At 44.5% G+C, this 19,752-nt stretch overlaps 1 protein-coding gene across 1 annotated transcript; it reads right to left on the bottom strand.

Moving 5' to 3' along the window:
* Positions 1 to 15,918: 15,918 nt before the first annotated feature.
* Positions 15,919 to 19,374, bottom strand: LOC119893283 (cytochrome c oxidase subunit 8B, mitochondrial). Its single transcript, XM_038705324.1, has 2 exons — positions 19,130 to 19,374; positions 15,919 to 16,231 (listed from the first exon to the last, which is right to left on the bottom strand). Exons 1-2 carry the CDS (start codon positions 19,235 to 19,237, stop codon positions 16,136 to 16,138), a joined length of 204 nt encoding a protein of 67 aa, XP_038561252.1. The 5' UTR covers positions 19,238 to 19,374; the 3' UTR covers positions 15,919 to 16,135.
* Between the last annotated feature and the right edge of the window lie 378 nt (positions 19,375 to 19,752).

Here is a 19,752-nt window from a genome sequence, read left to right as displayed (position 1 = left end):
TTACCATAGTGGTTTGAAATTAGAATGGAAAAAATGCATCACATGTTGCCTGAGAAACTATATTTCAATCTAACATAAGTCAAAGAATTCTATCTGCAATAGTATTGTAACGGACTGGATACTAGTTGCAAGTTATTCAAAGAATATTAATTCATACAGCTCTCGTTTCGCAGGGCACCACCAGAGATTTAATTCTCCCAGAGTGTCCGGACCTCTAGGTAGCATTTTAATAATTATACAATTATGCACTAGTGATCAGTTAGTTAATAATCGCTCAATTATCCTAAATAAATCAGTCAGTCTCATATCGAAGGGGTAAATTCTTGTGGCAGGGACTTGGAGGTAGGCAATACAAACACAATTCCTGTGATTACGGTGAAATTTATTAACTAACTATGGTTAATGCGGTTAAATACACATCAAAGTGGGGCCTTTAAAGGCCCCACTGCAAGAAAACCCACACACACAGACCAATACCTACTCTTCGATTCACACCACCCACTGGAGCACAAGCTAGGGGTCATGAGAACACTGCACCACAGAGCGGAAAACATACCAACAAGCACCCAAGCCAGAGAGAAGGAACAGAACCACCTGAAGGGGGCACTTACAGCCTGTGGATACCCTAAATGGACCTTTGTGAAAACAGCCACAAGATCCAAGAAGAACAAAACTACAGGGGAGGAGGAAAAGAAGGTCAAACGCAACAACATTGGGATTCCATACGTGTCTGGAGTATCAGAGAAACTCAGGAAGATTTTCAACAAACACAACATCCCTGTGTTTTTTAAACCCAAGAACACACTAAGACAGATGCTGGTCCACCCCAAAGACCGCACACCCAAACACAAGAAAAGCAATCTAGTGTATGCGGTCCAATGCAGTGAGGAATGCACAGACCTGTATATTGGGGAGACTAAACAACCACTACACAAACGCATGGCTCAACACAGAAGGGCCAACTCCTCAGGTCAAGACTCTGCAGTCTACTTACATCTGAAGGACAGAGGACACTCGTTTGAGGACCACCAGGTGCACATTTTAGACCGAGAAGATGGATGGTTTGAAAGAGGTGTCAAGGAAGCCATCTGCACCAGGGTCGAGAAGCCGTCATTGAACAGGGGAGGGGGTCTACGCCACCACTTATCCCCCACTTACAATGCTGTCCTTTCATCACTTCCCAGGAAACTCAACAAACGTAACCTATTGGCCTCAGGTGAAGATACCAACGATGGTCGTTCAGTCTTGGCCACAGGTAGTCTTAACGACTGTAACGACTGTCGTTACAGCAACCAGGAACACTAACGAACCAGCGGTATCGATGACCCTGGCAAACGACCCCACTGAGGTTAAATAGCTGAGTTTCCCTGCCAGTCAGTCAGAACTGAAGATGTCCTTTGGATGAGGGACAAAATGTCTTCCAGTATCTTCAACCAAGTCCAGTTGCCCTTGACTTTAACCTTTGTTGGATAAAGCATTGGTTACAACATAAAATGAGGCAATGTCAGGGATCCTTGCTGAAAATTAAAACGCTGCAAAATTAACTTATTTAGATTCTTTTCAACAACAACATGGTGACATAACTACTAACCTAAGAGGCAAACGCCACTACTAACTTAGCATGGAATATTATTTAAACAGAACAAAACAGTTTAGAATGAAACTTTTTTTAAGAAGGCAGGAGTTATTAGTGTCCCCCCTTTCGCTGCCCTGGCTTATCACATTTGCACATCAGCTAAAAGAAAGAAGGGAGTGGTGTTTTATGGCTCAGCCGTTCTGTGGGAAAAAGAGTCAGGTTGAGGCCGGACGGGTGGTACTTTTGATGTCCGGAGGTGACCTGTGGAGAGAGAGGGGTTGGACAGCCCCTTTGCTGTCCTGCTAAGTGTCTCCAGTGACACCTTTATGGCTGAGAGGGGTTCATTAAGGCTCTTTGAATACACAGTCCTTAAGCTTCTCATTTGAGGGACGCTACACTGGTGTCAGAAGTGACGGACCAATTCGCCCACAGAGTTTCTTCTTGCTTCTCTACGAGCTAGCTGTTGCTCATAACTGGTATAAAACATGTCGCTTTATTTTATGGACAAGACTCTCGAGCCCCGTATGCTCACCCACAATGAAAACTCCCAGGTATGATAGCAAAACTAACTGGGAAGCATTCCATGCACAATTTGAACTGTTAGCTCAGGCCAGTGGCTGGTCTTCTTAAGAGAAAGCCCTGCAATTAGCGATGTGCCTTACTGGTGATGCTTTGTCAAGTCTTCTGCTACTAAGCCCTGCTGATAGGAGCAACTATGACGCTTTGGTTGGAGCTTTGAAGAGGCAGTTTGGGCTTTGCTCAGCAGCTAGCCTGCTGCGCTCTAAACTGTGCAGCCGCCAGCGACGACCTGGGGAACCGCTGAAGGATCTTTCCAACGACATTGAGGGACTAGTTCACCGCACCTACTCTCATATGCCTCCTCCCATCCAGAGTGAATTGGCCAGAGACCATTTCTTCCAGGCTCTGCTACCAGCTGACCTGCCGATCCAGACACTGCTGGCTCACCCCAGGTCCCTCCAGGAGGCTTTGGAGTTGGTTACAGAAAGAGAAATGCAGGGTACTGATTCTCTGGGAGTCATGTTTGACAGAACACCAAAGGTGAGAGCTGCAAGTGGGATTGAGTTGACTATAGCAGCACCTGCCTGGGTGGGGGAACTGACACAACTCGTCGTGGCTGCCACACTGAGGGAGGAACAGAGGCCCAGACTGCGTGCCAGAATCTGTTGGGGCTGTGGACAGCCTGGCCACCTTCTCCGTCATTGTCCCCACAGTAACGCAAACCAGGGAAACGACACGGGGACTGCATAACCAGGACGATGCGGATCCCTGGTTCTGTGTCCCGACCTGTACCAGGTGAGAAAACGGCACACTGCACAAACCAAGTGGGGGCGTTGCAACCGGTGGGTGATGTAGATGGTCAGCTCACAACTCATGGTGCTGGGCCGGACCTGGGTAGGAGACTGCTGGTACACACCTTTTACTGTGGATGGAACACGCTGCTCCGCGCTGGTGGACACAGGTTCTTCAGCGACTCTGGTGAAACCCGATGTGGTGGGAAATAAAACAACCATTTTTCCCACCATAGTGAAGCAGACAGTCACCAGGGAGTGAGCTCCCATGTAGGGGGAGGCCTTAGTGACCCTGGAGTTGGGGAAGGGGTTGATCCACTGTCCGGTGTGGGTCGTGGCCCTAGAGGACTGTATACTGGGGCTGGATGTTCTCAAGGCACTGGACTGTGTCATTAACACAAGGAGAGGGACCCTCACCTTTCCATATGTACATGTCATCCAGATGACTAGGTGGCCACCACACCCTGACTCCGCTGTGTCTCACACAGTGACAGTACTATTCAATTCAATTCAATTCAATTTTATTTATATAGCGCCAAATCACAACAACAGTTATCTCACAGCGCTTTTCATAAAAGAGCAGGTCTAGACCGTACTCTATGATGTTATTTACAGAAACCCAACAGTTCCCACCAAGAGCAAGCACTAGGCGACAGAGGCAAGGAAAAACTGAGCAGAGAAGCTAAAACAGGAGAAATATGATCTCTTTTCCTGGTTCCTGTCAGAACACGTGCTGCAGCATTCTGGATCAGCTGAAGAGTCTTAACGGACTTTTTCGAGCAGCCTGATAATAAAGAATTGCAGTAATCCAGCCTAGAAGTAACAAATGCATGGACTAGTTTTTCTGCATCATTTTTAGACAGGATGTTCCTGATTTTCGCAATATTACGTAGGTGAAAAAAGGCGGTCCTTGAAATTTGCTTAATGTCAGACTTAAACGACATGTCCTGATCAAAGATAACTCCAAGATTCCTCACAGTGGTGCTGGTGCCAGGGCGATGCCATCAAGGGAAACTATATCTTTAGATAATGACGAGACGGAGGTGCTTAGGCCCCAGAACAATAACTTCAGTTTTATCTGAGTTTAAAATTAGAAAATTACAGGTCATCCAGGTTTCATCCTGAAGGCACATTTGAAGTTTAGCTAACTGATGAGTTTCATCTGGTTTGATCGATAGATATAACTGAGTATCATCTGCATAACAATGAAAGCTTATGGAATATTTCCTGATAATATTGCCTAAAGGAAGCATATATAAAGTGAAGAGGATTGGTCCGAGGACAGATCCTTGAGGAACTCCATGATTAACTTTGGCAAGCATGAAGGACTCATCGTTGTACAAACTGAAATCGATCTGATAAATAGGACTTAAACCAGCTAAGAGCGATTCCTTTAATGCCAATGAAATGTTCCAGTCTCTGCAATAGGATCTGATGGTCAATGGTATCAAATGCAGCACTAAGATCTAATAAAACCAGTACAGAGACAAGTCCTTTGTCTGATGCAATAAGGAGGTCGTTAGTAATTTTCACCAGTGCTGTCTCTGTGCTATGATGAGCTCTAAATCCTGACTGAAAATCCTCAAATAAACTATTGCTCTGTAGAAAGTCACACAGCTGTTTAGCAACTGCTTTCTCCAGGATCTTAGAGAGAAATGGAAGGTTAGATATAGGTCTATAGTTGGCTAAAACATCCGGATCAAGTTTGGGCTTTTTCAGAAGAGGTTTAATTACAGCTACTTTAAAGTACTGTGGTACATAGCCTGTTGATAAAGATAGATTGATCATATCTAGTATAGAAGTGCTGACTAAGGGTAAAACATCTTTAAGCAACCTAGTAGGGATGGGGTCTAAGAGGCAGGTTGATGGTTTAGATGAAGAAATTATTGAAGTTAGTTGGTAAAGATTGAGGGAAGCAAAACAGTTTAAACATATATCTGGTTCTACAGCTGTTTCTAAGGTTCCTGAGTTAAGAGATAAGTTGGTGCCAGTTGAGGGCAGGTCTTGGTGAATTTTGTCTCTAATAGCTAGAATTTTATCATTAAAGAAGCTCATGAAGTCGTAACTACTGAGAGCTATGGGAATACTTGGCTCAATAGAGCTGTGACTCTCTGTCAGCCTGGCTACAGTGCTGAAAAGAAACCTGGGGTTGTTCCTATTTTCCTCTATTAATGACCAGTAGTACGCTGCTCTGGCATTGCGGAGGGCCTTCCTATAAGTTTTAAGACTGTCTTGCCAAATTAAACGAGAATTTTCCACTTTGGTGGAACGCCAATTCCTCTCAAGTTTCCACGATATTTGCTTTAATTTGCAAGTTTCAGTATTATACCATGGAGCTAACTGTCTTTGTTTTAGTATTTTCTTTTTTAGAGGGGCTACAGAGTCCAGTGTCAATCGCAGTGAGCCTGCAGCACTATCAACAAGATGATCGATTTGGGAGGGACTGAAACTAGCATAGGAGTCCTCCGTTACTTTGTGACTTGATAATGAATTTAGAGCTGATGGAATCGCATCCTTAAATTTAGCTACAGCACTATCAGACAGACATCTTGTATAGAAATTTTTGCCTAATGGCGTGTAGTTCAGCAATACAAACTCAAAAGTTATCAAACAGTGGTCGGACAAAGAGGGATTCTGTGGGAACACTATTAAATGTTCAATTTCAATACCATACACCAAAACAAGGTCGAGGGTGTGGTTAAAAGCAGCTGAAACAACATCCAACATGGCTAACTCTAGCACCTCCCTCAACGAACCACCCACACAACCCCCCACCCTACCTGCTGCTGGGGTACACGCTCAACCAGCCCCTGACACTCCGCCTGACATGAAGGACAGAATCTTAGCTGTGAAGGAGGAGAAAAACTGTGATGGACTGAACAGGACCTGCTGTGGCAGCTCATACTAGAGTTCAAAGACTGTTTTTCACTGTCAGAGGATGATGTGGGCCGGACAAACCGAATCCAGCACAACATTGAAACAGGGACTGTGCAGCCCATTAGGATGAGACCCCACCGCCTTCCCTTGGCCAGGTAAGCCGCAGCAAACAAAGCCTTACAAGAAATGCAACGGGCAGGGCTCATCGAGCCCTCTACCAACTCCTGGGCTTCCCCAGTCATCATGGTTCCTAAAAAGCTGAAGGATGATTGGCGGTTCTGCGTGGATTTCAGACCCCTCAACAAAGTGACCAAAAAAGACCCCTATCCCCTCCCACGCATTGACGAGGCCCTCGACACAGTGGCAGGGTCCTCCTGGTTCTCCTCTCTGACCTACGCAGCGGGTATTGGCAGGTCCCCCTCACTCCTGAGGCCAGACCCAAAACAGCCTTCATCACAAGTGGTCCTTTGAGTCAGCCCTCAGAGCCCTCAGGCATGTGTTGGAGAGAGTGGCAGCTGCAGGATTGAAACTGCACCCCCAGAAGTATTGTTTTATGAGGCATGAGGTCCCATTCTTGGGCCACAGGCTTGGAGAGGGCGGGGTCAGCACCATGGATGAAAAGGTGCGGGCCGTGCGGGACTGGCCCACCCCCAGCTTGACTCAGGACTTGAAGAGCTTCCTGGGCCTGGCCTCCTGCTACAGAAGGTTTGTGAGGGGGTTTTCCTGCATAGCTGCACCACTGTTCCGCCTGCTGCAGAAAGGGGAGACATTCACGTGGACTGAGGAGTGCCACACCGCGTTCACTACAGAGAGCACTCGTGGAGGCCCCAGTTCTTTCCCCTCCTGACCCCACCATGCCTTTCATCCTTGACACTGACACCAGCAATGTCGCCTCAGGAGCTGTGCTGGCTCAGGTGATACCAGATGGAGAGAGAGTGGTGGCATACCACAGCAGGACATTTAACAAGGCAGAACGTCGCTACTGTATCACCAGGTGGGAGCTGCTCGCAGTGGTCAGCGCTGTCCGACATTTCAAATATTACCATGGGGGCCTCCACTTCACTGTCAGGACTGAGCATTCAGCCTTGCAGTGGCTCATTTCTTTCAGAGAGCCTGAAGGTCAGCTTGCACGCTGGATTGAGGAGCTACAGGCGTATGACTTCACTGTGATCTACAGGCCGGGTCACGTCATGGAAATGCAGATGCACTTTCCCGCCACCCCTGCTTCACCAATGGCTGCCATTACTGTGAGAAGGGAGGAGGGAGAGGAGCTACAAACTGTTGTAGGATGTGCTGCGCTGGGCCCACAGTGGCCAACGGGCCATGGACTGAGAGAGGTGGATGCAGCAGAGTGGGGACTCAAACAGGGGGAAGATGTTGACATCAGACCGGTGTTAACATGGGTGGCGATGCAACGCCGACCTCCATGGGAAGCAATTGCCATGTGCTCCCGAAACCACAAAGGGACTCTGGTCAATGTTTGAGGCCTTGCGCCTGAGTGGTGGGGTGCTGCAGAGGGCGTGGAAAGAGCCAGCAACGGGAGAGACATGGTGGCAGGTTGTCGTGCCTAAGGGTCTGTAGGAGACAGTGCATGGAGCTCCAGGTTCTGGCCACTTTGGGGTATCTAAGACACTCCGCCACCTCCGACAAGGGTTTTATTGGTGCCGGCATAGACGGGATGTGGAAGACTATTGCCGCCGCTACGACAGCTGGACTGCACGTAAAGGCCCCACAGACAGGTCTCATGCACAGCTTCAACAGTTTCCTGCGAGGGGTCCCATGGAAAAGGTGGGGATTGATGTCCTTGGACCATTTCCCTGCACTGAAAGAGGTAACCGCTACATCCTCACTGCCATGGACTATTCCACTAAGCGGCCCAAGGCATACCGCCTGCCAGACCAGGAAGCGGAGACTATAGTGGATGCACTGGTGGAGGGAATGTTTAGTTGGTTTGGGGTCCCGAAGTGATTCACACTGACCAGGGCCGGAACTTTGAGTCCTGTGTGTTTTCCACCATGTCTGAGAAACTGGGCTCCCACAAGACCTGCGCCACACCCCTCCACCCTCAGAGCGATGAACTGGTCAAATGATTTAACCGCACATTGGCGCAACAGCTGGCCATAGTGACGGCTAAACACCAACCTGACTGGGACACCCATGTTCCTTTGGTGCTGATGGCGTACCAGTCTGCTGCCCAGGACTCCACTTCCTGCTCCCCTGCCCCCCTCATGTTAGGCAGGGAGATTCGGGCTCTTGCAGAGATGATTGTGAGAAAAACCCCTGACACCCCTGTGGACCCTCCAGGACCTAACTACGCCAGGAGGCTCCAGGACCAAGACAGAAGAGAAATTATGACGTGCATGCTGGAGGGCGTCATTTTGAGGTTGAAGAGCTGGTCTGGGTGTATAACCTCAGAGGAAGAAAGGCAGGTGCCCAAAGCTGGACAGTAAGTGGGTGGGGCCTTGCACGATCCTGGAGAGACTGGATGAGGTTGTTTCTCAGATCCCAAAGGAGCTTATGTTAAACTGAAAAAAGTAGAAAAGACATGTATTAAATATAGGCATAACTCATACAATCAAATAAGGAGGCAATTAGCACACTACCTGTTTGTTGGGCCCGCTGCTGTCTCTACCGAGTCAGTGGCCGCCTTTTCACACATTTCCTCCATCCTCGGACCGGCTGCAGCTGGCCAGACGGCCTTCATGCAGCCTGGCTTCAATGTCATAAGCAGACCTGGACAGGGGTCTGGCGTTCAGTACGGTTAAAACCTATGCGCCTTCTTCCATGGGACGGTGGCTTCTTATGTGGCCCTGCTTGTGCGCAGCTGATGCGGTCACTGTCGTGACCCCGCCGGCATCTGTGCAACTGTGGGGCCCTCCATCTAGTTCCCCGTTTATTATGCACGGGTCGGCCCTCTGCCTACCATGTCGCGCCACTGGTGCTTGTGCGCATGCCGACATCAATGCCGCGGACAGCGGGTGACTGGGTGGCTCATTTTTATAGCTCTGGGCAGGTGGGTTTTTGTGCATCTTTGTACCGTATGGGCCAGTGAGGCGTTGATTCATCCTGCTTCGCCTCTAACCCAATAGCGATAGCCTTAGAGGACGAAGCCTATATGAAATAGAACGGTACTGTAACTCCAGTTTCTATGAGAATAGGCGCAGCCCTCTAAGTTGTAGGCCTCACTGGACCTCAGGGCTAAAGATAAGGCATTTGGGAGCTGAAGGCTCTGCCCCAAAAACGGCAGCTGCTCTTCTAAAAATGCCCAGCAGGGTGCCCAGCGGGCGTTTTTGAGGCACAGCGTTTTTACGTCCTGCTTTGGTTGCTATGATACATAAAATCTGTGGTTGCAAGTATTTCTACGTAACTTTACCAGATTTAAAAATGTCAACACAGAGTAGAGTACTTGCTCTGACCCTTGCTCTGTATGAGAGAAGGCTGAAGCAGGTAGAGAGAGAGGATGGACTGGTCGTATGTGGGTTTACGATTTGGTGGGCGAGGAAACATCTCGGTGAGTACCACCGTTTGGTCTAAGATGACGAAGCCTGGTTCCAGGATCGTAACCGTTGCTACGGTGTGGTATTTGTCCCGCCCCTCCTGCACTGTGATTGGACGGCTGGGTAAAAAGTGACAGTGATGAGCGCAGTGTTGAACATTTTTCAACTCTCGGCAACTGGAAAAAAACGCTCAGCGCCTTGTCAAGCTGCTGCCGTTTTTAGCTTGTAAAAACGCGGCGCTCACATTGGAATGAATTGAAAAAAGACACTGCCGTCAGAAAAAAGAGCTTTGGTGGACACAGACCCTAAAACAGGCAACGACCTTTGCTGCTGTCTCTTATTTATTAAAAATAATCTATTAACTTCAGCTGAGCTAATTTGAAAGTAGTGCTATCATTTAGTTATAGACTCAATTATTTCATGTTGTACATTTAGCTGATGAAGTTTGGGGAATATATATATTAATTCAAATTAGTTATTGTCATGGTTGATGTTATTCTAATTATTTTTATTATAGAGAGGTGGCGATGGCACAATGGATTAGACACATGTTTTTGATTCCCACTGCAACATAAGTTATTGTCACAGGTCCTGCTTTACCATCCATATGCTGTACTACAACCGCCAGCAGTTTGCTCCTGGAGTGGCGGGGGTCTCAGAATACTTTCCTGCTGAATGTGAAATAATGTGCATAAAAAATAGATTCATTACCTTCCCCTTATATTGTGAAACAGTCTGTGGTGGCTGCCCTTGAAAAGTGCTAGCTATATAACCTTGGTCACTGGAGCCAATCCTAGCTGACATCGGGCCACAGATATAGACCCGACCACTCACACCTAAGAGCAATGTAGAGTCGACATTTAATCTAACCTGCATGTCTCTGAACATGCAAACTCCACACATGTATTTTTTTCACACATGTACCAAATCAGGAAAAAAAGTCCTTCCAATCGGTGAAAATGGACATCTTACTTCTGGTAAGAAGAAAGGAGAGATGAAGATGAGATGGCCCATCCTAAATCCAGGACATGGTCAAAGCAGACACACCAGCTGGCTTGCTACTCCCTCACTACGACAGGGCCAAGCTTTCCACTCTTCTTCTTTTTTTCTGGCAGTCTCAGCACTGTTTTAGTGCATTATTGCCTCCCACCGGTATAGTATCGCCATTGAAGCTTTGTTACCTAAGAGCTATATCTTGCGATATAGACCTGTGGATTTAAGGAAGTTTATTAATTCCCTATATCTCTCCTTTTGATGTACCCTGTCACTTAGCAATGTTCTGATGGAAAATATTTCCATTCCCAGTTTGCCTAATTCTATGAATAATTCCCTCCTTTGCTTGGTGTAGAGTGGGCAGTGAATTAGTTATTGTTGTATGGATTCCAAGACTCCACAGTGTTCACAGTTGCCGTCTATATGCTTCCCCACTAGCATCAGTCCACTTGCTAGCCCACAATGCCCCAGTCTTAGTCTTGAATGTTGTACAGCTTTCTCCCGCTTTTGTTTGCATCCCATTCTTGTTGCCATAGATGATTCAGTCTTTCACTGATGATGCTGCAGCATTCCATCCTACCAAGTGGCACCTGCACCTCTACACTGTCCCTGCTAAAACTTGTCTTAGCTACCCGGTCTGCCACCTCATTACCCTTTACCCCGACATGTGCTGGAACCCAAAGAAAACCCACACTCTACACCCTTGCCTCTCCAGTTTAAAAATCATCATTAAAATCTCCCCAACTATGTCTGGCCTAGCTCTACGACCCTCATCGCCACCCAATGCCATCAAAGCAGATAAGGAATCTGTACATAGTATAACCTTGCCCAAGCCCATCTCCTCCTCCCACCACAGTGCCCACAATAATGCATCTAATTCTGCGGTGAATATTGAAGTCCCATCTGTCATTCTTCTACCCAGGGACATTTAAACATGAGGAACATACAAGCCAAATCACACTCTTTTACTTTCAGGGTCTCTTGACCCAGTGCATATCCTCAGAGCCCTGGCCTGAACAACATCCAGCTTAGCCAGTACAGACTTAGCTGCAGAGTCAAATGCCAAACACCCATAATCAAAGATTGCCTTATCAATCATCATTAACGAGTTCCTATCTGTCCCCCAAGAAAACCCAGATAAGCACTTCATGATATTTATAACCTTCTCACACTTACTTATCATTTTCCCTATGTGCACTCTGTATGTCAGTTTTTCATCCAACCAAAGTCCTAAAAACTTAAAAAGCTTACCTCTTTCTAGAGGTTGCCCATACATTGATAGCCCCTGGGTACCCGATTTCTTTTTCCTTCCAATAATCACATATTTTGTCTTTGATATAGACAACCTAAATCCCCATTTATCAGCCAAAATTTCCTCTAATGCCATGTCATCCAAATGCTTAAATACCTCGTACCCCAGCCCATCTCTCCCAGGTGTGGTGTTATGCCCTCGTCTTATTGCCTGCTTTAGCTCCTGCATAGTAAAAAATATGTTAACGCCATCACTGATATCCAAATTCATCTCAAGTTTGTGACCTTCATTCTTAATAATTTTTGCTCTCCTCAGCAACCTTCTTTGACATCTGTTGCCTAAATTTATCCCAATTCACTTTCTAAATATTAAGTTGTCTTCCACTGTTCTCCTTCTCTACCTGCAAGACTTTGCCAAACCTACATAGTATAGGGAAATGATCACTCCCCATGGTGTATCGATCTATAAGATCCCAATTCCCACATCTAGCTAAATCTGCTGATGCAAAAGTTAAATCTATACAAGACAGTTTTCCATTTCCAACCTGAAATCTTGTTGACCTTCCATCATTCAGCATCACACGTGAGTATTTGTCCAGGATGTCTTCTATTAATGCCCCATTTTTATCCCTGTTTTTCCTGCCTGTGCATTAAAATCTCCTACCCACACCACCGGATAACATACCTGTTCCATTATAGCTTCTAATTTGTCCATTTCCAACTGAATACAAGGGTTGTAAAAAATAATCGAAAATCTCCTTGTTTTACTCCATACATCTACCACCACACACTCAAGATCAGTTTCTACATTTACTCTCCTGAATTGGATTTCTTTTCTTATAAACTGCACAGCCACCTCCTGAAGTATTTCAATCTTATCTTAAACAAACATACCCTGGTATCACAAAACTCAGAGTTGGCTTTAGCCATGTCTCTTGTATACATATAAACTCACATATAAACTGTTTGCTATCAAACTCCTGACATTATATATAGTGTATCTTTGAGGTTACACTCCACATATCTAATGCATTTTCTGGCCTACGCTTAACTTAGATTTGATCTGGTCTTATGCTCCTGTTGAAACCCAACCTTTGTATCTTGAATTTGATCACAGCATATTTATTCACTTCTTTTTTTTCAAGACAACCCTGAGGATAAGGATTTATCTAAACCAGAAGGGGAACAAGTATTCAGATCCTATAAGAGAAATGATCTGTAACAAAGTAGCCATGTTTCCATCAGCGTTTTTTAATCCGCATTTTGAAGTATCACAGTAGAAAAGGTTGATGGAAACGGCAAAATTCGAAAAAAAGCAAAAAAGTTTTTACGCTCGCTTGAGGTGGTTTTTGCCTTTGTCAAAAAAGAGTAAATGCGCATAATGGGAGATGGAAACACTTTTTCCGAATAAGTTCTGACGTAGCGAACTTGTAACTCACGACTGATCAGCTGTTTCTGCTGTCAGCGTCTTGCCCGTCTTGGTTGTGCAGAGTTCTGGATGCCTGCCAAGAATTTCACCACCTTGCGGCTGGTAACACTGACAGTGTCCATTTTGAGTATTTTTACTCTACTTTGGATACTTTGGAAATTTTTTGAATGCAGTACTTTTACTTGTTGCCGAGCACTTTTACAGCGAGGTATTGCTACTTTTATTACTTATTATTTTAGGGCATACATTATTCCAGGAAAGTCTAAAAAAGAGACTGGAGGCATGAAAAAGCTACAAAAAAAGATGGAGAGGAACCCAAGTGAGAATATGCAGCTGTGGTATATAACAAAGGTGATGAAAGGGAGACAGATGAGAGATCAATGGATTTAGTGTGTGTTGTGTCTGGCCAGTATAGACTGCCTGGATTAGCAGCGTGACCTGCAGATGAACTACTGAAAGCCAAGTGCGCATTAGAATAATGTGACTGGATGGCTGTTTAGCTGGGGCTGTAGTCACAAAGGAGCGTATCTTACCCCTAGGAGTCCTAAACAGGAATAAAAGTTTCCTCTGAAGAGCTACTCACAAAGCTGTTGAGACACACTTTTATTAAATAGAGAGAATTCTTACACAAAGACAAGAGGCAGAGTTGACCCATCATTTCTCATCAGTGAACTTCCACAATAATTGGTATTTAAAGGGTTAGTAAGTGATTGGAATTGGTTCAGAGAGTTCTATACACATTGGAATGTGCTGGACTCTGTGAGCAAGGAGAGATGGCCGAGAAACAGCCAAAGAGTAAAATCTCTGAAACGTAGAAACAGTTGGGTGAAGGTGTTTCCAAACTGGAGAAACCTCCAACTTGAAATTTAGGGGGTGGAGCTTCTGAGGGAGCACTGAAGGGAGGCATGTATTTGTTTGGCAGTTGAGTTCAAATATCAACAGTCCTGCAGAATCACTTCCTCTCTCTTTAAGTGACAGTTCTGTGTGAGTGAATGTGAAATAAAATACTCATCAATGCACAAGAGTGTGGGGAGCCATTTAAATCTAATTTAGATTGTTGGATTTGTCAAAATAATGGTCATGTTCATTACACTTAAAGGAAAATCACGACATAAATAAATAACATAAATATGAATAAAATAAATGAACATACTAACAACATAAAATGTGCACATTAGCAGTTTCTTAAAGATTTCTGAATCTTATTAAACAGCTATGATTTTTCAAGAGCAACTTGCACTATATGTGGCACTTTCTGTTAACAAATAGTGCATCTTGCTGTATATTTCTCTATAGGGGAAAGTAGCACTACACCAGTAGGACTCTGAGGCGAACAGGAAAGATTGTGGCCGACCCCTCTCATACCAGACACTACTCTCCAGCAGGACTCAGTCTTTCTTCCCGTCTGTAGCAGGCCTCATCAACAAGACCCGGGACCCCCACTGTTACTGACTCTCATGCTCAGTAAACCGTATTCTGATTCTGAAGGGGAAAAGCATTTTTCAGCAGGTTCTTTGACAATGTAAGTCTATGAGAAAATGTTTTGTGCATCAAAATGTGTGCATTACATGGACCCAGAAGATGTAATTCCATGGTTAGCTCACCTGGTAGAGCATGCACACCACAGGCTAAAGTCCTTACTGTGTTCGACTCTAGCTGCATGTCATCCCCTCTCTCTCGCCCACATTTCCTCGCTCTTCATCTGTTCTATCAAATAAAGGGGCTGGTACAGACATGGATACTCAGAGACCAGCAGAATTACTGTGTCCTCCATTGTTCTCGTTGTTAAGCACTTGTAGCCTACATGTAGGATGTGACAGTTGGTCTTTGTGGTATTTAAATATATTCTGTTGTCAAAGGCAGCTTTTTCCATTTAAGGAGCATAGCAAAACTGAAATCCATTCTCTCTGTTAAGGACTTGGAGACAGTCTTGCATTAGTCATACATATTACTATTCTGCAATTTCTGAATGATGTCATGGGAAGGGATTCGAGAAACTGTACACTTCCAATGATTTCATTCCAATGAATTGCTTGTGTCACAGCAGGCCAGCAGATCATGCAAAAATGGGAAATGTGTCTACCAGCTAGCAAAACATATATTAAGAGTAAAGTTTCTTTAAAAATGAGAAAATTCACTGCCAAATTACACTGTTCTTTCCAGAAACTTCTTAACTGCATTAACCACCCTATTATACTTGCAAAAGAATGACAATTACCAACAAAAAACAGTACATATTTAAAAAAAACAAAAATCATAAAGTAACTAAAGTAACTCCTGCCAGGTTTGCTACCATGAAGGAGAGGAGGATGAAGATTTAAAAAGATCCCATGGTATGTATATAGTTTTGCTCGGATCATTTGTTCTGGAGGATTGTTAGGTGGACCAAACCAGTGGACAGAGCAGCAATTGTTAAGAAAAACGATTTACATTTCGGTCAAAGTCACAGAATTTTAGATAAATCTTTGGTTTTACTCCAAATTTACTGCATCTCGAGCTCGGCACATGTAGCCTGTCTGTCATTGCCTGCAGAGTTGTAAATGGACTTTTTGTTAGAATACTGTATGTCTGATAGGTTAGCGCTGGCTGCCTTTGGCGCTGATTGAGAGCACTTGGCCTGTTCAGCATGCACCACTGCTTTCAGTAAGCTCTCACTGTCAGCACGGTGCTGTCTTTGGAGCTGAAACTTTTGAACTTGAAATGGCAAGCTGTTTTTTTTGTTCCTCAATACAAAGTTTTCTGACAGTGCTTTGCTTTTATTTGACATCAGCTTACTTGGCTCAACAAGTGACACATTACAACATATGGATTTATCAGCTATTTTATCATTTTGTAATTGTAAAATGATTAGCAGATGCCCCCCCCCCCCTTGTGCTGAGTCTAGCTCCGCCCCCATTTAATCGATTAATTAACATATCAACAAAATAATTGTATTATTACCAGAATCAGAGGAAAATCTGCAATCAAACAGCACCCACGCTGAGCCCAGTTTTCTATAATGAACATGTATTTATTGGTAAGAGGTTGACAGATGCACGGGATGTACATTATTACAGGCCAGGAGAACAGAAACAACTTGAAAGCAGAACACTGGCATCTTGTCTCAGTGAGAGACCCCTGAGGGAGAGTGGGCTAGTCAGCATCTTCATCTGGGCTGGAATGAGACTCTGTTCTCCTTCTTCTCCTGGCCCTCCTTCCTCTTCTACTCTTTCTTCTTGTAGTCCTCAAGGTGAGCCAGTATCCAGCTGGAGGGGCCCAGGATGGACACAAACAGGGCTGTCATAGCTATTGCCTGCTCCTGAGGGACAAACACACGGTGATGGTTGACTTCATATTAATTATTATGTCTGCCTCCCTGTTCTCGCACTGTGCAAGAGAAGAACAGGAAGAGAAGCTGAGTTTTCTCTAAACAGCATGCAGTGGAATAAATGAGCCTACAATAAAATAGCCTTTTGATCAGACCTGATGGTCTGAATAACTCACTACATCTGTCGCTTTTTAGAAATAACGTCACTGAAAAGTCACCATGTCACAGAGACTGTAACGAAACCTGTGTGTGTGTGTGTCAGGAAGGGATGGGCAGAGACGTATTATAGAGGAGACATGCCACTTTAGGAATCCTCAATTTAACTCTATAGTGAAAGCCTGTAACACCAAAGGTGGCAGTTATCCCACCCCTCCCGCTAGAAAGCCAATCATCTGCTTTTAATAGCCGAGGCGGGAAACATATTAATCCAATCGTGTGGTTCCACTGATGGAAAGGTCTACTACGCATGCGTCACTACTACCACACATGCATAACAGAAGTGTAACCAGTTGGGAAAAATGCTTTTTAAACCTTATTTTGGGGCAAAGTCCCAGATTTTAGTGGTGATTTTATGGTGATTTTATGTGTGACCAGTGAAACTGCAGATCTGGCTCTCTCCCCATTCATTTAGATAGAAGCCTGGTCTTGTTAGTCCGAAATAACCCCCCTAGGGCATTACCAAGATGACTGCCGAGTGCAGGACTTCCCAATAAGGACTTTGGGATGGGTCATGGTTTTTGAATTTTTGAAAAGTCTGTATATTATAAAAAATTATATATTTTATTTGACTATTGTCTAGTCTGCGATTACTGAAATATTTTTCCTTGAGATGCCCATCCCTAGTGTCAGGTACCCGTGTGTGTGTGTGTGTGTAAGGGGGCGGACCTATGTTTGCCACAAAGTATTCAGTGGTTGTATGAGCTCATAAGTCATATTCATGTCAAATATTTTGGAAGCAAAAAAGACACATATATCAAAATAATTAAAAATGCTTTGGACTCGTAGAGAACGAGAGCTATTAACTGTTTGTGTACTAAATACACTGACAGTGACAGACAAGAATATTTATGTTTTAATTTTTGGATCAAAATTATTGCTAAGGAAAATTTACTAGTTGCTGGTAGGGACATGTCTCTACCATCCCTGCTAAGTTTTACTACCTTGAGCAAACATGGCAGAAGTACACTGTTATAAAATACACTGTCCAGACTTAAACTTTTCCCAAACAAGCAAGCATCATTTCATAGCTAAAGTTTTAAAGGTCAAAGGTTTTCAAAGTGTGAGGCGGGCCTCTACAGGGGGGCTCCAAACTGAAAAATATTACATTAGTTATTCCATTAGTTATCAAAAGGAGATCACATAGAGTAGTCTAAATGTGTGTGATTTGGTTAAAGAGTTACTTCAGAGATACAAAGTTTTTTCCACTTCCTGGGACAGACCTTTTTTATGTAGTTGGTGTTGTCTGAAGTTATGTCAAACAGTTGCATTACGCTATTTTTGCTCAACTGTTGAGTGTCTGTGGGATCAAATAACATAATCATGATCCCATAGGCATCCAGGAATTGAGCATGGGGGCTGACTTTTTTCAAGCTTTTTCTGAGGATAAAACAGAGATGAGCAAGTTAATGCTAGTATCAAGCAAGATTAAGTATTTGTACAATAATCTATATAATAACAATGCTCTTTTCTTGTATAGCACCTCACTTCACCTTTACAATGCAAAAAGTGCTTCACAAAGCATAAACATCTGAGAACACTAATTAAACATGGACAACATAAAAATACATTTAATACATTAAAAAAACATTTATGTTGTGTCACAGCTGGCCCCACATGCTGTTTTTTTTTTTTTTTATCATCCTTCTTGATAAATAGTCTTTGTTCATCAAATTCATAGTGATAATGCCTGTACAGCAATCATTTCTGCTTGTTCTTGTTTTCTAGTCTAGGAGACCAGGAAATGTTACAACTGACCCCAGGCTCACCTAGTTCTCACCCTTGAGCCTATGTGAGTTGAAGCTTTATTAATATGTACTGCTAAAGTTGGTATTCATGATCAACCTTCCCCGGTCTTAGTGGGGCAATTACTGGCCAGGTGAGCTGAATAGGCCCTACTCGAACATTATATGAAACTGAGTAAACAATATTGTGGTGTTCAAACAGTCCCTGTGTCACCGTGAGCTAAAATACGTTGTGTCTAAATACAATCACCATCGTCATGTTTCACCGTACTTTAAATGGGTTCGGAACCACCGAGTCCGACCTTGTTTAAACGTCAAGGTCGAGCACTTGGCACCTGCTGCACGGGGCCCCGTGTGTGTGCACAGCGGCACCATATCAAACTTCCACGGTTACACTTCGGGTTCACTACAATATTAAACTTCTGCTGTGCTGACTATATTTTGGAAGGAAAAAAAAGTTCTACATTCGGCTGTAGGTAATGTGACCATTTCGGGGTACGGTCTATAGCTTTCTATAGCTTTCTATTTATGTCTGAGCGGGCAGACGTGTCTACGTGTTGGAATTAGCCGGAATAATGGCGATATACTGACGCACTTATCTAAAGGGTTAAATTATATTTAGTAGAATATATGTTTATATTAGGTTATGGTATAGCCTAAGCACGAAAAATAGGATTTCAACATTCCGTAAGGATATCCTTTTAAAGTATGAGATAAGCAAGACAATGTCAAGTTTGACGCAGTCAGGAAAGTCCCCCCTGCAGGCAGGATCATGCTGCTCATATCAGGCCAAGATGCGCTGCAACGCGGACCTGCTGCTGTTAACACTTAGTAAAGCTAGCTAACGGTGATCCATTAGAGCAGTTTGCCCCTGCCGGATGAGGGTACTTGTTGTGGTTATATTAGTTCAAAGTGAACATGAACTCACCCCTGCAGAGATATTGTGTTTGGCAGGTTTGGACGCCACATTAGCCGCAGGGACCAGCTGAGTCCTCAGCGCGCTCCTGAAAAGCCGAGAAACGGTGGGCAGAGGCATAGCCACGGGTCAGTGCTGCTGAAGAACTGCAGGAACACCAACAGGACGGTCTATCGATACTGACACTGCTTGCCTTGCTTTCACTTTACCTCTAGGACCAGGCGTAACGTGCGCGCGGGTGTAACAGAGATAGAGAGAGTTACGTCACGTTGCAGCGTCGGAATTTAATTGGCCGTCTGACCTCCAGATATCTGACCCGAGATGAGCGCGGGACGCGTCCTCATTTCACCCCTCTTGTGGTTCTGCTTTCTGGCGCTGGAACATGTTCCTCCACAGTGCAGCTGCTCAGAACTCACCTGCACCCTGAGCTGTAGCCTAGATACAAGGAGAGGCAGTGTTTGGCCTTAGATTACAAACACATGCCATGTAAATCCATCTAACATCTATGAACATGGTTGCGTTGGTTTGAATGGTATTTAGTTTGGTAAGGCGCCGTATTTGTGTAGCACAAGTCAAGTGCAAGTGATTGGTATAAGAAATGGACACAAACAACAGGCTAAATGACATTAAAAATA

Source organism: Micropterus salmoides, unplaced genomic scaffold (assembly GCF_014851395.1).
Source record: "Micropterus salmoides isolate LMB-PRFRI ecotype aquatic unplaced genomic scaffold, ASM1485139v1 Ms_hic_scaffold_8, whole genome shotgun sequence".
Taxonomy (NCBI): Eukaryota; Metazoa; Chordata; class Actinopteri; order Centrarchiformes; family Centrarchidae; genus Micropterus; species Micropterus salmoides.
This window is presented reverse-complemented; position numbering and strand designations above follow the sequence as displayed.

What these genes read in the sequence shown, in the direction of transcription:
- LOC119893283 (XM_038705324.1), bottom strand. Translation starts at nt 19,237, where the DNA reads ATGCCTCTGCCCACCGTTTCTCGGCTTTTCAGGAGCGCGCTGAGGACT. An exon ending in AACACAATATCTCTGCAGGG is followed by an intron (nt 16,232 to 19,129) that starts GTGAGTTCATGT and finishes TTTGTCCCTCAG; the next exon opens with GAGCAGGCAATAGCTATGAC.